Source organism: Oncorhynchus gorbuscha, linkage group LG15, assembly GCF_021184085.1.
Source record: "Oncorhynchus gorbuscha isolate QuinsamMale2020 ecotype Even-year linkage group LG15, OgorEven_v1.0, whole genome shotgun sequence".
NCBI classification, from domain to species: domain Eukaryota; kingdom Metazoa; phylum Chordata; class Actinopteri; order Salmoniformes; family Salmonidae; genus Oncorhynchus; species Oncorhynchus gorbuscha.
Window position 1 is genome coordinate 43,715,653 of NC_060187.1, and position 22,822 is coordinate 43,738,474.

Consider the following 22,822-nt stretch of genomic DNA (forward strand, 5'->3'; position numbering starts at 1 on the left):
TCAGGAAACACTGAGTCGCTGCCTCAGCCACTGCACTCATGCTCTTGTGAAAGTGTTATAATAAGACATAGCTGAAGAACCAAAACAGGCTGTGTGACTGAACTCTCCACGCGAAGCTGCGTTCAAGGCCAGCTCTATGTGGAGTTGGGAGTCCTGCCAGGTTTCTCTCTGCGACTGAGAAATGGAAACAGAAACACACACACACCCTTTCAGGGAAATACACAGCTTTACACCAGGCACTTTTGAGTTTTGCTTTCATTTCCCCTCATAGTGTTCCTTGCAGCTGACACAGTGTGTGTGTGGGAACAGCTCATATCTCCTCTCTCTGTCTCTCGTGTCGAATGTTGTGATTTCCTTTATAATTACTGCCCCCCCTATCAGGGCATGAAGGGAACAGAGTGGGAGGTAAGTAGGGGGCAGAGGGGGGAGAGCCAGGGCCACACCCCTTTCCTGTCCAGCAGAGGCAGAGTTTTAGGGGAGGTTCATCCTTTAGACAGACTCAGTCAGTTACTCACTCTGAGAGGAACCTCCTGCCTCTTTACACAGAAACCTCCCGCAGGACAGGGAACACTCCGGATCAACTTTTTCCAATCATCATCATCATCAGCACCACCACCACAACCTTCTTGTTCACCATGGCCAGCTCCAAGTCATCGCAGACCACCCGCAACATTGTGATCGCCTGCCTGGCCTTGTGGTCGGTAATCTCCCTCATCATCATTGTGGTGTGGGCCACCTCTCCAGACATGAAGAGTGCCAGCCAGTGCCGAGCTGAACTACAGACCCTGACGGAGAAGCACGAGGGGGCCAGGGTGGTGTACGCCAAGAACAAGGCAGCCCTGGAGGAGATGGTGGAGGAGGGCCATGCCAACCAGACCCGGCAGCTGAGGGAGACAGAGAGGCTCCTGGAGCACCTGGGACAGACCAACGTGTCCCTGGATGACTGTCGGCAGGAAAACGTGAGTGTTTGCATTGCCTCGCTTTGCTTTCCCTCCCCTCCTACTCCCCTCTCTGGTTCCCGCAGGCCTGAGGTTACAACTGACTTGCTCAATCCCTCAAGCTGCCAGTTATCCTCTGCCTCTCTCCTTCTACCCTCTCTGTTGTACCCGATGTGTCATTTTAGATTGATTGGACATCCAAAACTAATCTAAAACAGGCATGGCTATGATTTCATGTTTTTTAAAATACCATTTCCATTTGACTGTTTGTAACAGTTTCAAAACATGTTACTGTATCATCATGCCAAATAATTACTTGTGAAAATAAATGGCAGACCGAAAATCCACATTAGGCCTTTACATAACAACCAGAGGCACAATGGACAGACAGTATCCATTTAATGTGGACAGTTATGCAAATACTCTGCAAATGCAGCAATCAAAATATTAAAAGCAGCTAGTCCTTCCCAGGGAGTGGGTGGGAGGTCAAGATCAACCCTTCCTGGAAGAAGAGGGAATGCAGAAATAGGGCACACCACGTCTGTGTCTGAAATGGCACCCTACTCCCTATATAGTGCTCTACTTTTGACCAGAAGTATGTAGGGAAAATATTGCCATTTCGGCAGCAGTCCATGTTCTTTAAGCACAAAGGTCTTAATCTTTCACCGTTGTCTTTGATGAGATCATTATTTCCACCTATTTTCTTCATAGATACTGTATTAGAGTACATGTGTTCATTGGTGTTGTTTCACATAAAAACGCTGGATGAAAGGAATGTTTTCAGAGGCTGTTCTCATAGCCAAACCTGGTTCTGTCACAAGCCTGCTTTCACTCAGCATTTCAAATATGTGATAGGAGGGACTCCTCGGGATGACTGTGCCAATGTTCACAGAAGTTGTATTAACTAGTTCTGGGAATTCCTGAGGAGTTACTCAATGACCACCACTGTCTTTGTTGCAGGTTATTTTGGGTGGAAACATTACAGTCCTGGAAAAAGAAATCGAGACGCATAAAGAAATCGAGGCAAACCTCACTTCAGAAATCATGCTAAACCAAGGTAGGAAAATTGATGTCACGGTGGGAGGGTATGGGATTTTTGCCTCTGGTATTGGCTACCATGAAAGGAGCACTTTCTCAGCCACGATATTCTTAGCAGCATTTTCCCCTGTAACCATAGAAACCACCCTAGCTACAGTAAATAAATACACATTGGTTGGATATTGCGCCTTCAAAAATGAGTTTACATCATCTAAGGCTGTGATTACAAACGTTGGAAACGGATGACAAATTAGGATTTAAGTGCAAGTTCTAGCAGAGGGAATGTCTTCAATAGCCCTCCCATCTGTTTACCATTCTTTAAAAGCAGTCACACAGGCTACTTCTGCGGTGCCATTAAAAGTATTCATACTCCTTGACTTATTCCACATTTTGTTGTGTTACAGCCTGAATTTAAAATTGATTAAATATATTATGTCTCCACCCAGCTACACACAATACCCCATAATGACAAAGTGAAAACATGAATTTAAAAATGTCTGCAAATGTATTATAAATGAAATACAGAAATATCTCACTTACATGATCCCTGAATCAGTACATGTTAGAATCACATTTGGCAGCAATTACATCTGCGAGTCTTTCTGAGTAAGTTTCTAAGAGCTTTGCACACCTGGATTGTACAATATTTGCACATTATTATTTTTTAATTCTTCAAGCGCTGTCAAGTTGGTTGTTGATTATTGCTAGACAGCCATTTTCAAATCTTGCCATAGATTTTCAAGACGATTTAAGTCAAAACTGTAACTAGGCCACTCAGGAACAACAGCCGATGACAAGCATACCCATAACAGGATGCAGCCACCACTATGCTTGAAAATACAGAGAGTGGTACTCAGTAATGTGTTGTATTGGATTTGCCACAAACATAGCACTCTTTAGCAGGACAAAAAGTTAATTGCTTTGCCACATGTTTTGCAGTATTACTTTAGTGCCTTGTTGCAAACAGGATGCATGTTTTGGAATATTTTTTTTCCGTACAGGCTTCCTTCTTTTCACTCTGTCAATTAGGTTAGTATTGTAGAATAATTACAATGCTGCTGAGCCATCCTCAGTTTCTTGTATCACAGCCATTAAACTCTAAATGTTTCACAGTCCCCCTTGCCCTCATGGTGAAATCCCTGAGTGGTTTGTTTCCGCTCCAGCAACTGAGTTAGGAAGGACGCCTGTATCTTTGTAGTGACTGGGTGTATTGATACACCATCCAAAGTGTAATTAATAACTTCACAATGCTCAAAGGGATATTCAATGTCTGCTTTAAAAAAATGTTTTTAACTCATCTACCAATAGGTTCCTTTCTTTTACGAGGCATTGGAAAACCTCCCTGGTCTTTGTGGTTGAATATGTTTGAAATGCACTGCTCGACTGAGGGACATGACAAATCATTGTATGTGTGGGGTACAGAGACAAGGTAGTCATTCATAAATCATGTCAAACACTATTATTGCACACAGAGTGACATGACTTGTTAAGCACATTTTTACTCCTGAACTTATTCAGGCTTGCCATAACAAAGGGGTTAAATAATTATTGACTCAAAACATTTCAGCTTTGAATTTTTAATTAGTCCAAATTTCAGAAAACATAAATCCACTTTGACATTATAGGTTAATGCGTGTAGGCCAGTGACAGAAACATCTACATTTAATCCATTTTAAATTCAAGCTATAACAACAAAACTCAAGGGGTGTGAGCTAACCGCTAAATGCTGAAAACCCTACAGATAAGAAGTGTATTCCAGAGCTAAGTAAGCAGTAACCAAGGGGCTAGCAAATAAATACAGTAGCTGTGACTTTTTTTTACAGTAGATTTCCTGACTTTGAACAACAGAAGGAAATTATAAGTTCCTGAGTAAAGGCCATATGGAAATTACACATTGTGTGAAAGGGGAGATGCCTGTTCTGATAAATATCAGGCACCCCGCCTTCAACAGGGTCTTAATAAGAAATACGTTTACAACATTTTAGCTGTCTAGGAGAGCCCTGTCAAACAGCATAGCTAGCATCTAATTGCTGCAGTCTTGCCTACATTGGAAAATTAGAAAAACACAGCTAATGTGAGTGAAACCCCTTTGCTGCCAGACAATTCCCAAAATAGTTAAGAGACGTCATGGAGCCATGTACAGTACACCACTCATACTGATAAGCAATCCTAGGGCCAGACATGACCTTATAAGTTAATAAGGCATTATATGAACTAGGGATGTCCTATTTTTGTCTATCAAAGAAGACATCGAAAACTGCCTTAACTACACAAAGTATGCCTTAGCATTAAATGTCACTGTCACTGAATTTCAAAACTTATTGTTGTAAACACAGATTACATGTTTTATTTCTGTCACTCAATGTTCTGATTTAGGCCTTATTATGATTTCAGAGCACATTGAATTACTTCACGAGAACCTGACACAGGCCTCTCACAAGTGGGCGTCCTGTGTGGCTTTGCATTCAGCTGCTGAGAGCCAGCGGATAGCAGCCGAGAGCCAGACCAAGGCCTGCGAGTCCAGCAAGCTGTATTTACAGAAGCAGCTGTAAGTATCAATCCAGTGACACTGAGCTGGTACAGATTTACACCGAGCTGGTATGAATTTACACCTTCAGATTGACTACTGTTATGAATCAGCTAAATAAGCCTGGCTGGTTTACCTTTTATGAGTGTCGATATTGTTTCTTGAACCATGGTTATATTTACAGGCAGAAGTGCAAAAAGGACGGTGGCCATGCCTCCGAGCTACTGGATGACGGCGTTGCCGCACCCCAGACTAGCATTCTTGCCTTGGCCGTGGTCCTCTGCATCAGTCTGCAATTGATAACATGTGAGTGTAATAGCACGGGGTGCTAACTAAGCATCATTATTCAATGCCATGGAAGCTTCTAAGCAGTGTGGAAGATAAATCAAAGATCATAACAAGCATATAATAAATCGTAGTTTGTTTGAGTCGATATTCATAGACACTGTCTGCAACTGTCTATAATCCATATCTCAATGTGATAAAATATTTTAATTACACGTGGTTTCCAGGAACATAATGCATAGCCAGTGGGGTCAGCGAAGACGATTCAAGGGGAACACTGTTCTCCAGGACAATAGGAGGGACCTGGACTTGATATTATATGGATATCACTGCTGTACATCTTTCACTGTTAGGAAACTAATTGGGGAATCGGTCAATGATTATAGTTTCTTTTGTTTCTTTTTCAATTATATTTTAAGAATTGTTAAACAAAAATGGTAAAACTTTGTCCTGGACAAAAGGGTTATACTTATTTGTTGCTTTTGAATGGTTTTCAGCTGCATTTACCACTCTCACATTTATATATGTTGGCTTATTTTATTGTTGAACCGTACCCTTACCTAGGCTACAATTGAATTGAATACATAGGGTTTTAATGCCCATTTTCTGGGATATTTCAAGAAAGCACACTTTCGTTTAGGTTAAAGGTCTCTGTATTTATTTGTGTGTAAATGTTTGAATGTACTTTATAAGTACTGTCTGGTCGTCTCTTGTTTGTCCTGTCTTGACTTCTCCCCCCCCCCCCCACACATTTTTTAAAATTCTTACGCCGCTAGTTCTTTCCTACTTTTTGGTTGTAGATTACCTTCTTCCCTATAATAAACAGCTTTATGTACATGGGATGGTGAGATGGGGAGGGTTAAGAGGTGGAGGAGATGCGCGACGGGATTGGGTATCAAGAAGACACTAGCTAGATAATATTTTGTGCCTGGTGTACTGGTTTTTTATATATTTCATATATGATTAATTTGCACCATGTATTAAATTACAAACAAAAGTTGTCCTGGAGGGGGAATTCATAAAATAAAGTCTGTCCAATTATTTTGGAGCTGGCCATTCATTTGTCACTTTAATTTCTAAACTCTTCTACCAATATTTTAAATGAGAAAAATAAGAACATACCAGTAGTTGTTGTTGTATTATGAATGTTCTTCTCAACAACGACCTGTTGAATGTAGTGGAAAGGAGAGGGGTTCACAGTGAGCTGGGAATGATAATGTGAGCAGCCAAGCCTAGGTTGGGAATTTGGTCATGACACCAGAATGAACCTACACTGGCTACAAGTACTAGAGATGATCTGTGATGACTGTTCACCATGGCCAGAATAATGCATTTGGGCCACCTACCCCCAAGGGACCTCCAGCCCCCCAAAAAACAACAACAAAAACATTGTCAGAAAATAAATGCAGTTTTATAATGCCATTCTACACTTTTTGTCATGAGGCTGAGAGCAAATGTTGCCGTTTTAAAGCAAATTTCCTGCAATTCTACACATTTTGGGTTGGGCCAGAGCCAGAAAACATGTGGGCAAAGCGACGTTTAGAAAATTTGTCATTGAACATAGAGCAGCAGAAGAATTCAGTTTGAGTTGTCAGGCAAATTAAATTTACACCTTCGATTGACTACTGTTATGAATCAGCTAAACACACATTTCCTGCTGTTTTAAAGCAAATTTCCTGCAATTTGCCATTGCTTATGACGTGTTCATATGCTATCACGGGGGCCCCCTGGAGGTGGGCCCCCAACCAAAGGGTGTTGGCACCCTTTGCAGGACACTGTCCCCCCAACCAAAGGGTGTTGGCACCCTTTGCAGGACACTGTCCCCATCATAACTGCCCTGGCCTGCGACCATATAAATTACTAGTCTAGGGCTTTGGAATGTCCTGTATCAGAGCAAGGAGTGCCCCCTACAGGCCCTCACACAAGGGGGTCTGGTAGCAGCCAGAGGCCTACTGTACTGTCTGGAAAGATGCATCGACAAATGTATGCTAATGCAGGCTTGCCCTGACAGCGCACACTTTGTTGAAATATACCCCTCTCGCTAAACATGCAGCCTGGAAATATTATATTAGCCCCACAGTCGGTGATTGTAGTGGCAATAGTAAAACTAGGTTGTGACTAGATTGACTACAGCTACGGACGGAAGTGATGCATAAATAGCCGAAATGTAAAAAATGTTTCGTTGTTTCTGGGTGATTTTTTTGCATTTTAACTAACCCTAACCCCTTTCCTAACCGTGACCTAATTGTCACAACCTGCTATGCTATTTATGCTAACCTGCTGTGTAGGGTGACACGAAGCCTAGCGGTTTAGAGCGTTGGGCCAGTATCCGAAAGGTCGCCTGAATGGACTAAGGTGAAAAATGTTCCCACGAGCAAGGCACTTCGCCCTAATTGCTCCAGTAAATCACTCTGGATAAGAGTGTCTGCTAAAAGGTGCACGTGTAAATTCTCCGAACCTGCTACGAAAAGTAAATTCTGGATACGCCATGTAATTCTTATCGTATTATGGTTTGATTAACACACTGTACCTACCGGTAGCCTGCTTCTTCCCCAAAGCAAGTCTGCTTGCGTGTGCGCAGCGCCTGACGCAGCGTATGACGCGGCTGGCCAGGAGACGAGAGTTGAATATGGGGGGAACTTTATGTTATGCATGTGGTAAAGTTTCATTCGGGACTATCCCTGATAGTAGCTAGCTAACGTTAGTACTGTAGCAACTAGCTACAGTACTCTTCTAATTTCTACAAAATTGTAGCCTAGCTGATCTGGTCATTGGATAAACTCATTCTTGTCACACCTCAATCATCTGAGTGAGTAAATATACTGCAAAATCGTTTTGCGTGGGTTGGCAGGGGATATTCATTGTTTTTTGTTGCTCATAATGACGACGACAGTAGCTGGCTGGCCCACTGCAAATTCGAAAGTGGTTAGGATTTGTTTTGATACGAAGGAACAGTAAACCCATCAACTACAGTTACTTAAGGAACATTTAGGAAATAGTAGCAGGACTTTTGTTTTTTTGGTTCAAGCTATCAAATATCAGCCAGTAATATTTTTGAAACGTCATAGCTAGACGATAGCCTCCAAGCCATACCAATAACAACGATAATATTCATTCTTAATTCTATGCTCACTACATTGAGATTGTCGCCCTGCAGATTCTGGCTAGCTAGCTAGTTACATGGAAGCATCTGAATATCTCCTATGCAAGTGGAAAGGCCACCACTGGCCAGCTAAGGTAAGGCAAAGACATTACCAGGCTAACATCATTTGGATACGTGCACATACACAAATGACCACACATCCCTGTCAGTATCAGATGGAATCTGTACACATGTTCTCAAAAGCTCTCTAGTACAGTATTTTGGAGGGAAGGGGTGCAGTATTTAGCATCCGTTTCACATACAGCTATTGTTTCACTTGTACAAGGTTTTGAGAAGAGTGTGCAATTCCAAGAGGAAGAATGATATGGAAGTGGAAATGTTGGGAGAAGGTCACAGGTAGGCACCTCTTGTTATTGACAAACTCAGTACACTTCTCTTGCTCTGACCTGGATACATTCATCAATAACCATTAGATGAGTGTGTATTTTGTTTTGCAGAGTGTGGGTGCAGCAGAAGGAAACGCAAGCCCTGACCCAAGAATGCATCGAGAGCATCTCTGGACATCTGAGTAAGTCCCACAACACTTCTCTGTCAACATACAGTACCTTCATTTATTAACCAGTGCCAGTCAATTCTTCCTCCTAACCACAAGTTATCTTATGTCACATGACTAGAGACAATGGAAGTGGCTCTGTTCGTGTACAATGAGCCTCATTTCCTTTTGAGATATGCAGAGTTTTACACCTTTATACTGTCCAACTTCATCTCCCATATCACCGATGAGCCATCTGAAGCAGGGATTATTTCCTTGTAGCTGCCTAGGCCTTTGTGTGTTGGTGTTTCTCTAGTCAACATTCGGTTCCATTTCAGTTTGTCCCGTAGAGATCATAAACATTTTGTAATTATAAACCTGGCTCACTTTCAGCAGTTGTCAAGACATTTACATAATTTAATTCCGATACCATTTCAGATTAGGGAGTGACTTCCCGTAAGTAGGCCTTTGAGTTAGTGAGTACTTGTAGGACAAAGTGTTGTACAGTTGAGTCGAATCCACATTTGCATACTTGATATGTTACTCAACTTACTGCCATACTTGGTGATACTGAAACAATGAAGACCTGACCAGTAATAATGAAATTATTTAATTTGTCACGCAGACTAGTTATTTGGCATGATTGATCATCTAGTGTAAAGGGCAGATATTTTGGACATCATGGGATCAGATAAGAGTAAAGATGCTAACATATGAGATTATACATGTCAACTACAATGCCTTGTTTGCTATTATATGATTGTTGGTTACAATATGATCATGTGTGCTTGCATACAATGTCACTTAAATCTCCCACATCACTCTTATCCCAAACTCGTGAAGACGGAACAACAATAGTATCTTTCATCCTCGCGCAGGTGAACATGCTTCCAAAAGGAGGGACCCAATAAGAGAATTGAAATACCGGAGAGCACTGCGCTTGGCATTGGATATGTTCCCCTCAGGAGAGACGAGCAGCACTCTGGTGTTAGGAGACCCCAGAACATCCGAAAAGGGAAGAGACCAACAGTTGCCATCGGCGCCTGAAGAGCAAGAAACGAGAGCAAGACGCGTCATCCGAGCAAATGTGAGCAAAAGTGATACAGAAGCAGACCAGGAAAGAACAAAACTTAGAGACATTAGTAGTAGTAGATACTGAAGAGCGCTCAAATGAGGTCCTCACAAGCCCTTAAGATTAGAAGGAAGTGTTGCAATAGTCAGAGATGGCGGACCCAGCAAGCCCAGTGGTCCAGCTTGTGGAATTCTAGGAATTTGAGTGAGAATGAGGATACCAGTCCACCAAAGCAGGCCAGACAGAGGCCAATTCTCAATACATCACCAGAGAACACTTCATGACATTCCAGTCACAAGTTATGGGATGCCTATGAGACACCTAAGCAAAGGGCAGCCAAGTTCAGACTTATGTATAGGCACGCTGAGACACAGGTACTTCTGTGCTGCAAACTTGACACTAGACACAAATGTCACACAGACAATTTTAATTCACGAGAACTAGGTCAGTCACCACTGCAACTGTTTCAATGCTTTAATATGGCTCTCCACTACTTTTGACGCCAGTTGAGTTAATAATGCCATCATAACAATCATGCCATGATGTTGCTAATGTCCCCACAGGAGCCTCAGTCTGAGGAAAACAACGATTGTGCCTCTCATAAAACAAGTCCGGGTGCAGCTCAAGAGAATGTCACTGTTCACAGTAAGCCAAATAGGTTCAAATTGCATACAGTGCATTCGGAAAGTATTCAGACCCCTTGACTTTTAGCGCGCCGGAGGGGATAACTGCCGTTTTACGGGCTCCTAACCACCTGTGGTATTTTGTGTTTTTTCACATTGTTTGTAACTTATTTTGTTCATAATGTTGGTGCTACCGTCTCTTACGCGGTACCGGTACCCCCTGTATATAGCCTCGTTAGTTATTTTATTATTAATTTAGTAAATATTTTCTTATTAATTTAGTAAATATTTTCTTAACTCTTTTTCTTGAAGTTCATTGTTGGTTAAGGGCTTGTATAAGTAAGCATTTCACGTTAAGGTCTACACCTGTTGTATTCGGCGCACGGGACAAATAAAATGTGTTCCACGTTTTGTTACGTTACAGCCTTATTCTAAAATGTTTAAATTTGTTTTCCCCCCTCATCAAGCTACACACAATACCCCATAATGTCAAAGCAAAAACAAATTTTTACAAATTAAACAAATATAAAAAATAGATCACATTTACATAATTATTCAGACCCTTTACTCAGTACTTTGTATGACGCCAGAAGCATGGCACACCTGTATTTGGGGACTTTCATTATTCGCTGCAGATCCTCTCAAGCTCTGTCGGGTTGGATGGGGAGCATTGGTTTGAGGCTATTTTAAGGTCTCTCCAGAGATGTTTGATCAGGTTTAAGTCTGGGCTCTGGCTGGGCCACTCAAGGACTTGTCCCGAAGCCACTCCTGCATTGTCTTGGCTGTGTGCTTAGGGTCGTTGTTTTGTTGGAAGGTGAACCTTTGCCCAGTCTCAAGTCCTGAGCGTTCTGGAGCAGGTCACTGCCACTGAAAATACATCCCCACAGCATGATGCTTCCACCACTATGCTTCACCGTAGGGATGGTGCCAGTTTTCCTCCAGACGTGATGCTTGGCAATCAGGCCAAAGAGTTCAATCTTGGTTTCATCAGACCAGATAATCTTCTTTCTCATAGTCTGAGAGTCCTTTAGGTGCCCTTTAACAAACTGTGATTCCAAACTTCCTCCATTTAAGAATGATGAGGCCACTGCGTTCTTGGGGACCTTCAATGCTGCAATTATGTTTTTGATACCCTTTCACAGATCTGTGCCTCGACACAATCCAGTCTCAGAGCTCTACGGACAATTCCTTCGACCTCATGGCTTGGTTTTTGCTCTGACATGCACTGTCAACTGTGGGACCTTATATATAGACCGGTGTGTGCCAAATCCTGTTCAATCAATAGGATTTACCACAGGGGGACTCTAATCACGTTGTAGAAACATCTCAAGGATGATCAATGGAAACAGGATGCACCTGAGATCAATTTCGAGTCTCATAGCAAAGGTTCTGAATACCTATGTAAATACGTAAAACACATTTGCTACACTTTCCGAAAAACCTGTTTTCACTTTGTCATTATGGGGTATTGTGTGTAAATTAATGAGGGAAAAATGTATTTGATCCATTTTAGAATAAGGCTGTAACGTAACAAAATGTGGAAAAAGTCAAGGGGTCTGAATAATTTCCGAATGCACTGTATGCCATTCAATGTAAGCAGGAACACTTTAATATTCCATTTGAAGAAAAAAAAACATTTGCTACACTTTTCGAAAAACCTGTTTTCACTTTGTCATTATGGGGTATTGTGTGTAAATTAATGAGGGAAAAATGTATTTGATCCATTTTAGAATAAGGCTGTAACGTAACAAAATGTGGAAAAAGTCAAGGGGTCTGAATAATTTCCGAATGCACTGTATGCCATTCAATGTAAGCAGGAACACTTTAATATTCCATTTGAAGATTGTAGATTGTAATAAGTTGGTACGTGTGAAATTTGTGTCACTGCATAGGTGTGGCCGATGTGTCAAGTGATTTGAGCCTTACTCCACCTTCTTCATCCCCACTGCAACCGCTCCAAGTGTCCTTCGACGAACAGGAGGACAGTAGTCTGGAGGATGATGACCTACCCAGTTTCACTTCACCAAAGAGTAAGCTAGTTTTACACTGCTCTCTAAACTGCATGTCTCACATGAAGTCTATATGACATTGTTTCATTGGTTTACTTTGTTATGAAAGATTGGATGATTTTCTTTTTGTGCCACCCCCCCCCCAGAAACCCTATCCATCACAAAGGGAGCTTGTGTCTGGTGTAAATATCGACGTTGCCCCTTCTGGCCTGCTATGGTAATTTTCATTAGTCCAATTGATTTTCACTCCTACTCATTCCTAGTATGCTTTCTTCTATCATTAGTGATTTGGAATGGGACTGGACTTACACTTGCATGTATGACATGTTTGCTTCTCATGTCATCGTCAGATCATGTATGTTTCCCGCAAAGAGAAGAAAGCCAGCGTCGTGTTCATCGACACATTTCTTTTCACACAGAAGAGGAAGAGGTGAGCATCTTCAATAATACTGATAATGATTGTAGATATCAAAGTGTAGATGTTTTCAAACATAATTTATGCTGGGAAGCTGTTTTCATGTGCTGTTATTAGCTGTAACAAGTGATCTCTATGTAAACAAGACGAATATGTATGTTTATGGCTGTAACCTGACGGAATTTGGTCTTTACGAAAGAAGGTAGGAAGGAAACATGAATCATTCGCATAGTTCTGCCCTACTGTGGCTCCAAGGTTAGTCACATATTTATTTAGTGACACTACTTTGAAGGATGAATAAAACATTTTATTTTACCCTTCTTTAGCGTCAAGGTCTCCTTAAAGAATATCAAGCCCTTTGACTGTGAGGAGTCAAATGAGTTGGTGGTGAGATTTTTCTTTACTTGCACTTAAAGTATATGATAAATATTATGTCATTAATGTGCCATGGTTGACTTCCAAATATTGACATGTAGATCCTGTTTTCCATTCAACCTTTTTATGCAAGTGAAGTACATGTTAGGTAATAATGGCACGACAGTCCTGATAGAAGCATCTAGCTATCCAAATGTCGACAAAATCAAACATGCTAGACAAGGTGATCTTTTCATGCCTGTAAATTGTATTATGCGAGAAATATTGAGATAATAACCATCATAAATGTAAATGTAAATGTAAACGTGGAGTCACGCGATGACGGGTCTTCCTCCCACTATGAGTCGGGAAAGCATGTAGTTTATTAGGCTACAGATGGCATCCCCAGCCGCGCCCTCAGAGCATGCGTAGACCAGCTGGCTGGTGTGTTTACGGACATATTCAATCAATCCCTATCCCAGTCTGCTGTTCCCACATGCTTCAAGAGGGCCACCATTGTTCCTGTTCCCAAGAAAGCTAAGGTAACTGAGCTAAACGACTACCACCCCGTAGCACTCACTTCCGTCATCATGAAGTGCTTTGAGAGACTAGTCAAGGACCATATCACCTCCACCCTACCTGACACCCTAGACCCACTCCAATTTGCTTACCGCCCAAATAGGTCCACAGACGATGCAATCTCAACCACACTGCACACTCCTCTAACCCATCTGGACAAGAGGAATACCTATGTGAGAATGCTGTTCATCGACTACAGCTCGGCATTTAACACCATAGTGCCCTCCAAGCTCGTCATCAAGCTCGAGACCCTGGGTCTCGACCCCGCCCTGTGCAACTGGGTACTGGACTTCCTGACGGGCCACCCCCAGGTGGTGAGGGTAGGTAACAACATCTCCACCCCGCTGATCCTCAACACTGGGACCCCACAAGGGTGCGTTCTGAGCCCTCTCCTGTACTCCCTGTTCATCCACGACTGCGTGGCCACGCACGCCTCCAACTCAATCATCAAGTTTGCGGACGACACAACAGTGGTAGGCTTGATTACCAACAACGACGAGACGGCCTACAGGGAGGAGGTGAGGGCCCTCGGAGTGTGGTGTCAGGAAAATAACCTCATACTCAACGTCAACAAAACTAAGGAGGTGATTGTGGACTTCAGGAAACAGCAGAGGGAACACCCCCCTATCCACATCGATGTAACAGTAGTGGAGAGGGTAGTAAGTTTTAAATTCCTCGGCGTACACATCACAGACAAACTGAATTGGTCCACCCACACAGACAGCATCGTGAAGAAGGCGCAGCAGCGCCTCTTCAACCTCAGGAGGCTGAAGAAATTTGGCTTGTCACCAAAAGCACTCACAAACTTCTACAGATGCACAATTGAGAGCATCCTGTCGGGCTGTATCACCGCCTGGTACGGCAACTGCTCTGCCCACAACCGTAAGGCTCTCCAGAGGGTAGTGAGGTCTGCACAACGCATCACCGGAGGCAAACTACCTGCCCTCCAGAACACCTACACCACCCGATGTCACAGGATGGCCATAAAGATCATCAAGGACAACAACCACCCGAGCCACTGCCTGTTCACCCCGCTATCATCCAGAAGGCGAGGTCAGTACAGGTGCATCAAAGCTGGGACCGAGAGACTGAAAAACAGCTTCTATCTCAAGGCCATCAGACTGTTAAACAGCCACCACTAACATTGAGTGGCTGCTGCCAACACACTGACTCAACTCCAGCCACTTTAATAATGGGAATTGATGGGAAATGATGTAAAATATATCACTAGCCATTTTAAACAATGCTACCTAATATAATGTTTACATACCCTACATTATTCATCGTATATGTATATACTGTACTCTATATCATCTACTGCATCTTTATGTAATACATGTATCACTAGCCACTTTAAACTATGCCACTTTGTTTACATACTCATCTCATATGTGTATATACTGAACTCGATACCATCTACTGCATCTTGCCTATGCCGCTCTGTACCATCACTCATTCATATCTTTATGTACATATTCTTTATCCCTTTACACTTGTGTGTATAAGGTAGTAGTTTTGGAATTGTTACCTAGATTACTCGTTGGTTATTACTGCATTGTCGGAACTAGAAGCACAAGTATTTCGCTACACTCGCATAAACATCTGCTAACCATGTGTATGTGACAAATAAAATTTGATTTGAAATAAATCACAGGGTGATGACCGTGCACCTTGATGAGCTTGATGCTCCTTTCCAATAAATGTTTAGTATCTTATTCTGATGACATGATAATCGATGCATGTCTGTCGTTTGACAAATACAAATAATATCGCTGTATTGTCCAAAATAATCCTGTTATGTAGGCTATGCCTGCACTGTATCTGCGAGCTGTTGGCTAGGGAGCATGTGCCAAGACCAGAGTGGGTACATTCGCTATATAACGCAAAAAAAATTGTGACAACCATCAGTAGAGTTGAAAATGTGATGGAAACCCAAAGTTATTTTTATGTGCGCTATGTCATCACTCACTGCCTTTTTATCTGCAACAAGTCATTTTGAGGGAAACACATCTCTGGTGGGAAAATGCCCATATTGGTTTTCTGCAGATTTGAGATTATTTACATGAAAATCAGTCACTAATTGGATGGAAACCTAGCTATTGAAATTGCTTTGTATTTACTTACTGTCTATATGTTACTTCAGTTTTGTATGTATGGAGAATGTGAGGTGAAATGTGGGTATCTCTCACAGGACAAAGCCAAGGAGATATATGGTACTGCCATCCACTATTGCCTGAAGCTTATTGGGGACTATAGAATTCGCCTTGGTAAGAGAACCTTCAAACATAGGAGGTTAGGATTTGACTCTGTCCAATGTCTTCAGTTGGATATGCAGTACACAATGTTCTGTAGCTAGTGTTTCAATCAATTAAGGTTCTAAGCCTGCATATAATTGAATGACCAGTGAATCAAATGTTTATGCATTTGTTCCCCCAGGTTGTGGTTCATTTTCCGGTTCCCTCGTTGAGTATGTTGCTGATGACATCAGTAAGTTTTGAAATGGCCTGTGTTCAAAGTCATTTTTTGTACCTATTTCATTGCTATTTAATGCAAATTCCTAGGTACAAGCAAGCAAGTCAGGTGCTTCCACAGACTGGCAGGAACAACTATCAAAACAAACCATGTGCCAAGGAGGCGATAGTAGAATGAGAATATCGAGCAACATTTCTTGACAGGAACCTCCATACTCTGGTTGATAACAATGAGGCATTCTTCTCTATGAACCATTATGAAAGTTTAACACTTTTGTTTAACATTGTCAGATTGTCAGCGTATAATAATTATTGCCAATTCCATTGTATTACTCCTATTTGTGCTCCTGCCCGCCAGGCATCCCTATGAGAAAGCTGTACCTTCTCGGCCCATCTGACAGTTATCTGGCCTCGCCAAGTCAAGACGTGGAGGACCAGAGAAATTACCAGGGGACTCCGGAAGACCATGCGACCACCAAGGGCAGTGAACAGGAGCCACAGGTCTCCAAGAGACTGCTACCTGACCGCGCCAAGGCTGCACGGGACCGGGCCAATGACAAACTACTGCAGTTCATCGTCGATAAAAGAGGCGTGGAAAGGCACTTGCAGGTCAGAGAGTTAGTAAGCTGAGGGAAGAAGAGAGTAAAACAGCTTATCCCTGGGCAATGGTTAGGCATCTTTTCTTCTCTTTTCTCCATATCATAGGCTATTATCAGCGGTCAGGTGGTGTCCAAGTGGCTGAAAGCCTTCCGCAAGGCCAGTGGTCAAGCAGTGGACCCCTACTTTGAGACGGACCAGCAGGTGGAGCAGGTTTTCACTTATCTCAGGAGCGTCATGGAGGAAGCCTTGCCAAGTCTGCCAGAGATAGATCAGATCCGCTTCATCCTTGAAGTGCTCTTACCAGAGGTGACTCAATGTCTTGAGTGTTTTTGCGGATTGGTCCTAGATTTGTAAATGCTCAAATGGCATGACAACAATTGTGAGAGTTAGCTATTACAGTGAAGCGCATTCAAATGCGACCAGGCTAGTGTTCTTGCAGTAGTATGCAAATACAGAACTATATGTTATTCAATTGTGTTTTTGTGTCCTATGCTCTCCAACTGTCCTTTCTTTTATTCCATCTCAAAGTTTGACATTTTCAGGCTGTCATTCATGGAATCTCGGAGGTCGATGACATATCCCTGGTTAAGGCTGAAGAGAAATACTCACAAGGGCCTGGCATCAGTAATAGGTGAGAGGTTGACACTGTATTTGTCTGTTATTTTTTGTGATTTCATGGACTGTAGCTTGTTTTTATTTTGCTGATAGTATTTCCTTTTAATCATTTCAGAGAGCGAGAGGAGTTTGACCTTATGATTGTGCAGCAGATGAAGAGAAAGCACTGCAGAAACGATAAAGAATAAGAAGGGTTGTGTGTTCTGTTTCGGGTTTTCATTGGCTAATGCCACTAGTGTTTATATTGTTCATAGGTTATGTGTTTATAGGTTACATACTCTTTATTTTTCAATACAATCATTTGTATACTGAACAAAAATATAAACACAATATGCCACAATTTCAAAGATTTTACTGAGTTACAGTTCCTATAAGGAAATCGGTCAATTGAGATAAATTAATTAGGCCCTAATCTATCGATTTCACATGACTGGGAATATAGATATGTATTTGTTGGCCACAGATACCTTTATAAAAATGGTAGGGGCGTGGATCAGTATCTAGTGTGACCACCATTTGCCTCAAGCAGCGTGACACATCTTCACATAAAGTTGATCAGGCTGTTGATTGTGGTCTGTGGAACTCTTTTTCAATGGCTGTGTGAAGTTGCTGAATATTGTCGGAAGCTGGAACACGCTTATCCCAAACATACTCAATTTCTGGTGAGTATGCAGGCCATGGAAGAACTGGGACATTTTCCAGGAATGGTGTACAGATCCTTGCGACATGAGGCCTGTACATTATTATGCTGAAACATGAGGTGATGGCGGCAGATGAATGGCATGACAATGGGCCTCAGGATTTTGTCACAGTGTCACAGTGTATCTGTGCATTCAAATTGCCATTGATGAAATGCAATTATGTTCGTTGTCCATAGCTTATGCCTGCTCATACCATAACCCCACCACTACCATGGAACACTAAATTCACACGTTGGCATCCAAACCACTCACCTACATGACGCCATACACGTGTGCTGCGGTTGTGATGCAGTTAATGGTAGAGAGATTAACATTCAATTCTCTAATTTCAGCTCATGAAACATGGGACCAACACTTTACATGTTGCATTTATATGTTTTTGCAGTGTACATTGCTGTAGCTATAACGGTACTGGTTTGTTTATTTTCCATGGCTTCCCCCCCCAACAATTATTTTCTGGAGCTACAGTTGAATGGAATCCACAATTGCATACTCGGTATGTTACTCAACTTCCTTCCATAATTGGTGATACAGATTCAAGTGAGGAGCTCTTGAAAAAGCAAAATTCCAGTTAAAGTGAAATTAGGTCATTTGTCACGCGGTCTAGTTATTTGGCATGATTGATCATCTTGTGTGATGGGCAGAGATACATGTAAGTCGCTCTGGATAAGAGCGTCTGCTAAATGACTTAAATGTAAATGTAATGTACAAATTGAAATAGCTACAACGGTGGTGGTTTGTTTGTTTTCGATGTATTTTCCTTTACAGTTATTTTATTGAACTTGTTGCTATTATTCTGGGTGAGGTATGTTTGTATCGACAAAGCGGATCTCAGGATGAAAGCAATAAAATTACGTTGTTTTTACACATGTTTGCTGCATATATTCTCTGTTGCCAAGACGACCGTGATTGGGAGTCCCATATAGCGGCGCACAATTGGTGCGAGTTAGGTTTTGGCCGGTGTTTGGTTACAGAATTCGTGAGGGTTTGGCCGGTGTAGGCCGTCATTGTAAATAACAATTTGTTCTTAACTAACATGCCTAGTTTAAGGTAAAAGATATAAACCTACATAACCCAGAGTCCATACCGTCAATCAGGAAATGACGTGTATGCGCATGCGTTGAGTTCCTTTACTTCCAAAACAACGCGTGCTGTTCAAAGATGTCCGCGCCTATGGAAATAGTTCTGAGTGCCGATTCGGCTGGACAGCTATGGAACTGTGCCGTTTTGGAACTCCATTCGGGCACAAATCTCTTGGCCTATCGAGGTGGCAATACTTCTTCGAGGTCACTCACAGTTTTGAATGGAGAGTACATCCTCGGAGCCCAACTCGGGAAAAACTTCATCAACGTGTGGGAAATCCAGAGAAAGGTAAAGGTAGCTAGGTAACGTTGGCTAGCTTGCTAGGGGCGCGAGCGCTGTTCATAGTTCTCTGGAGATAATGCTCTGAAAGGTCTCTGGACATAGCTAGCTAACGTTACATATGGCTAGCTTGTTTGTATGTCTGTCCGGTTAGTTTAGCAAGGTGGCTAAGGTTATTCATTGTGAAACGTGTTTTCTGTCGTTGGCTAGATACGGATAGAAGATGGGCCTAACTATTACACATGGGATGAATGCACGATTTTTTTAAACGAAGGACACATGGAGTTTCACTTAATCAGTGATAGAGATGACCAGTTGTGATGTTCAATTCTAGTCCTGAATCACAAGGTATACAGGCCTTTGGCTTTGTTCTAGTCCAGCACTAACACACCTCATTCATCTAATCAACAGTTTATCAGGTGCATTAGGACTGGACTAGAACATTATTCTGCACACCATGGGGGTCTCCGGGCTTGAATAATATTGGGGCAGTGATGGTACACACCATAGTACTATAATGACAATACAGTTGACTGTCAAAATAAAGGAAACACTTGAGTAAATGATTGCTACAAAGTACATTGAAAACTGGTGCTTCAACACAGGTCTTGCTCCTGGGTTAATTAAGCAATTAACATCTCATCATTAGGGTGATGTATAAAACATGCATAGCTGCCCATTATTTTGTCTACCATGGCTAGAATAAGATATGTGACTTTGAAAGAGGGGTCTCAAAGAAGCATAGGGGGTTTAAAGGCTGTATGTGTCAATCACCAGGTCTCAACCCAACTGAACACCTATGGGAGATTCTGTAGTAGCACCTGAGACAGCTTGTGAAACTGTTGTGGTGAATATAAGACCCAATTTAAGTTGTTTCCTTTATTTTGACAGACACCTGTACATTCATGGTGTGGAATGATGTGTACATTACTTTTTATGTGAACTATATTGTTCCAGTGGGTGAACAAGATGTGGGGGTCATATTAAAATGCTGACATTAGTTTTATCTGTAGAATGAAGCAAACATGTTTTTGTGGCAGTAGTCTCAAAGGTTGCCTGAATTAATGAATATCTATAGAATTAGATGCAAATACTGGCATTGGCTACAAAGGTAATAGAACTAAATATCCCATTCCGATGTAGGCTGACACGCATCAAACATGTACATATTTTTTATTTCAGGATCAGCTGCAGCAGAAAATTGTGTGCCCTGGGATTGTGACATGCTTGACTGCATCCCCCAATGGCCTGTACTTGGTGGCAGGCATTGCTGATGCCATCTACTTATGGGAGGTGAGACAGATATGTGACCGGCCGCCTCGATCCGGTCTTATGTAGCAGCATTTGAAATTGTGTTTTTTACATTGGATAAAAGTAGAGACTAAGCTAGAAAGTGGTATATCATACACTGCAGTTGAATAACAATTTAAGTAATTCTGCTTTAAAGTTGATAAACTTGTAACTCCACTTTTGAGAAAATGGCCCATGAATGTTTTGGTACACTTACTGGAGAGCTCTTTGTTGTCTACACCCATTCAGCATCATTCACACCCTCTTAAGCCTTAGCCCCACCCATCTCTTTATGGATTCACATGAGGTAATTTGCTAAACAGAGTGATTACTAAACAGCCAAAGACTTCAAGACTAAAAGTGGTGACAGTAGTAGCCTACAATAAGGAAAAACACCAACTAAAAATACACTTGATCTAGTCCTTGGTCTATATCCTAATCTGATTTTTGTGCAGGTCATATTCTTCACGTTACCGTCTCTGGTAAACACACACTATATAAAATAAAAAGTTGAGTTGTCACATTCACAGGATACAGAAGGTGTACACAGTACAGTGAAATGGTAACTTTCATAGTAGCAATATCAAAAACGGATAGTGTCCAGATAGAAATATTTTATAATTATTAGATGGCGCTTACCTGACACGCTTGTCTAAATTGATGGATCATGTAAAGGAAATGCTATAACCCCAAGCCACATTTCGTTAATGGATGGGTCACTATTGTCTAGACATGTGCACATGTTCATGAAATACTATAGATGTCCATAATCATCCCAAGACACACTTGGCTAACTTGATGGGTCATGTAATCATCTGTTGAAGTGTTTTTAGACATGCAGTCTTTTTCAATTTTGTTTAGACATGCACTAGTAGCTAGCTAGCTAAACAATGAACCAGCATAATCCCAACTCCTTCTACTACTACCAACCAATACAAACATTGTCATAGCTGTAGTGTGAGTCTGCAGGTAGCTAAAGCTAACCAACCAGGTTCAATGTTTGCTAACATTAGGCTATAACAAAATCTGATTTGAATAATATTACTACACAGATCATACACGTAACGTTAGCTAGCTAGCGAGTCAGCAAGCTAATGTTCGCTAGCTAGCGAACAGTCCGCTTTAACCTGCAATGAAAACGACTTTCTGAAAAAAACGTATATATCTGAAAATGTAGCTAGACTCCTACCCGTATAAATGGATGAATGCTTCACAGCAGACTGAACTGTTTAATTCCGTTTTGATTGTAGCTACATCTTGTTTGGCCAGTGTTTTGTCAAGTCACTCTGGTTCACACTGACAGTGGTGTGTGCAGAAAGTAGAAAATCACTTTTTCCAACTGATCTCTCAATAGTGCTACTATTGAACTACTTTATATCCTCACCATAGACTGTTTTTTTAATGAGATATGAGGAGATTACTCCCATGAATTGTAATTTTATTCACATATTTAGTGACTGTAAATCCTTAATTTGCTGTTTGATTTCCTCAACATCTGTGTTTGACGGATCAATAAACACAAGTTATAGCTTAGGTTTTTTTCAGCTTTCCAAATTGAAAGTGGGGTTTCTCATTATCTATCATTTGATTGTAACAGCATGACTCTCATAAGGCGATACTCCATTGGTCAGTGAAATAGATGTTCATACAGTGATAAAATTAACTTCTCTCTCGGCTAAGTGGCATTTGATATTAATGAAATTGTCATTCTAGGTTTCCTCTGGGAATTTGCTGGCCATCTTGAACCGCCATTACCAAGACCTGACCTGCCTACGCTTCAGTGACGACAGCAGCCATTTCATCTCAGGAGGCAAAGACAACCTGGCACTGGTCTGGAGTCTAGCCAGGTACAAACAGCTCTTACACTGGAGTGTGTTAATTACGCCGACCCTGTTTAAACCATTTTCTCCAAACGCTGTTGAGTAGGCTTGGACGGTATCCAGATTGTCATACCTTCATACTGAACTTGTGCCATACCTGGATATTCATTAATACCCGCTCTGAACACAAGGGGTGCTGTTTGAAACCCCACTGATACTCTGATTAATCCTAAGGTTAGCAATGCTAACAAGCATAAAATCTCATAGACAATGCTAACTAAATGCTAACACATTTTGTCATTCCTGACCTAAACTACAGTGGGGCAAAACATAATTTGGTCAGCCACCAATTGTGCAAGTTCTCCCACTTAAAAAGATGAGAGGCCTGTAATTTTCATCATAGGTACACTTCAACTATGACAGACAAAATTAGAAGACAAAAAATCCAGAAAATCACATTGTAGGATTTTTAATTAATTTATTTGCAA

General features: G+C 41.7%; 3 protein-coding genes across 8 annotated transcripts in view; all 3 read left to right on the forward strand.

Annotated features, from left to right (window-relative positions):
- The first annotated feature begins 481 nt into the window (after positions 1 to 481).
- Positions 482 to 5,829, forward strand: si:ch211-1a19.3. Its single transcript, XM_046301365.1, has 5 exons — positions 482 to 959; positions 1,899 to 1,995; positions 4,371 to 4,524; positions 4,688 to 4,809; positions 5,016 to 5,829. Coding segments are annotated over exons 1-5 (699 nt in total). The 5' UTR covers positions 482 to 635; the 3' UTR covers positions 5,018 to 5,829.
- Positions 5,830 to 6,673: 844 nt separating this feature from the next.
- Positions 6,674 to 18,727, forward strand: LOC123997205 (PWWP domain-containing DNA repair factor 3B-like). 6 transcript variants are annotated; one of them, XM_046301359.1, is made up of 16 exons: positions 6,674 to 7,143; positions 7,946 to 8,025; positions 8,217 to 8,287; positions 8,389 to 8,459; positions 9,302 to 9,510; positions 10,059 to 10,140; positions 12,011 to 12,148; positions 12,274 to 12,344; positions 12,478 to 12,557; positions 12,869 to 12,929; positions 15,667 to 15,742; positions 15,912 to 15,962; positions 16,305 to 16,555; positions 16,652 to 16,852; positions 17,089 to 17,177; positions 17,277 to 18,727. In XM_046301359.1, the coding sequence occupies exons 2-16, from the start codon at positions 7,969 to 7,971 to the stop codon at positions 17,347 to 17,349; spliced, it is 1,581 nt and encodes a 526-aa protein (XP_046157315.1). In that variant the 5' UTR covers positions 6,674 to 7,143; positions 7,946 to 7,968; the 3' UTR covers positions 17,350 to 18,727. The 6 variants fall into 6 exon arrangements, with proteins under 6 accessions (XP_046157315.1, XP_046157317.1, XP_046157316.1 ...); XM_046301361.1 differs by lacking the exon at positions 6,674 to 7,143 and adding an exon at positions 7,205 to 7,223; XM_046301360.1 differs by lacking the exon at positions 6,674 to 7,143 and adding an exon at positions 7,240 to 7,258.
- Positions 18,728 to 18,859: 132 nt separating this feature from the next.
- The window catches only part of wdr18 (WD repeat domain 18), a 102,039-nt gene continuing 98,076 nt past the window's right edge, over positions 18,860 to 22,822 (forward strand). Inside the window, exons 1-3 of the mRNA XM_046301364.1 lie at positions 18,860 to 19,233; positions 20,407 to 20,517; positions 22,228 to 22,361. Coding sequence (XP_046157320.1) covers positions 19,024 to 19,233; positions 20,407 to 20,517; positions 22,228 to 22,361 — 455 coding nt within the window. The 5' untranslated portion in view covers positions 18,860 to 19,023. The remainder of the gene's footprint in view (positions 19,234 to 20,406; positions 20,518 to 22,227; positions 22,362 to 22,822) is intronic.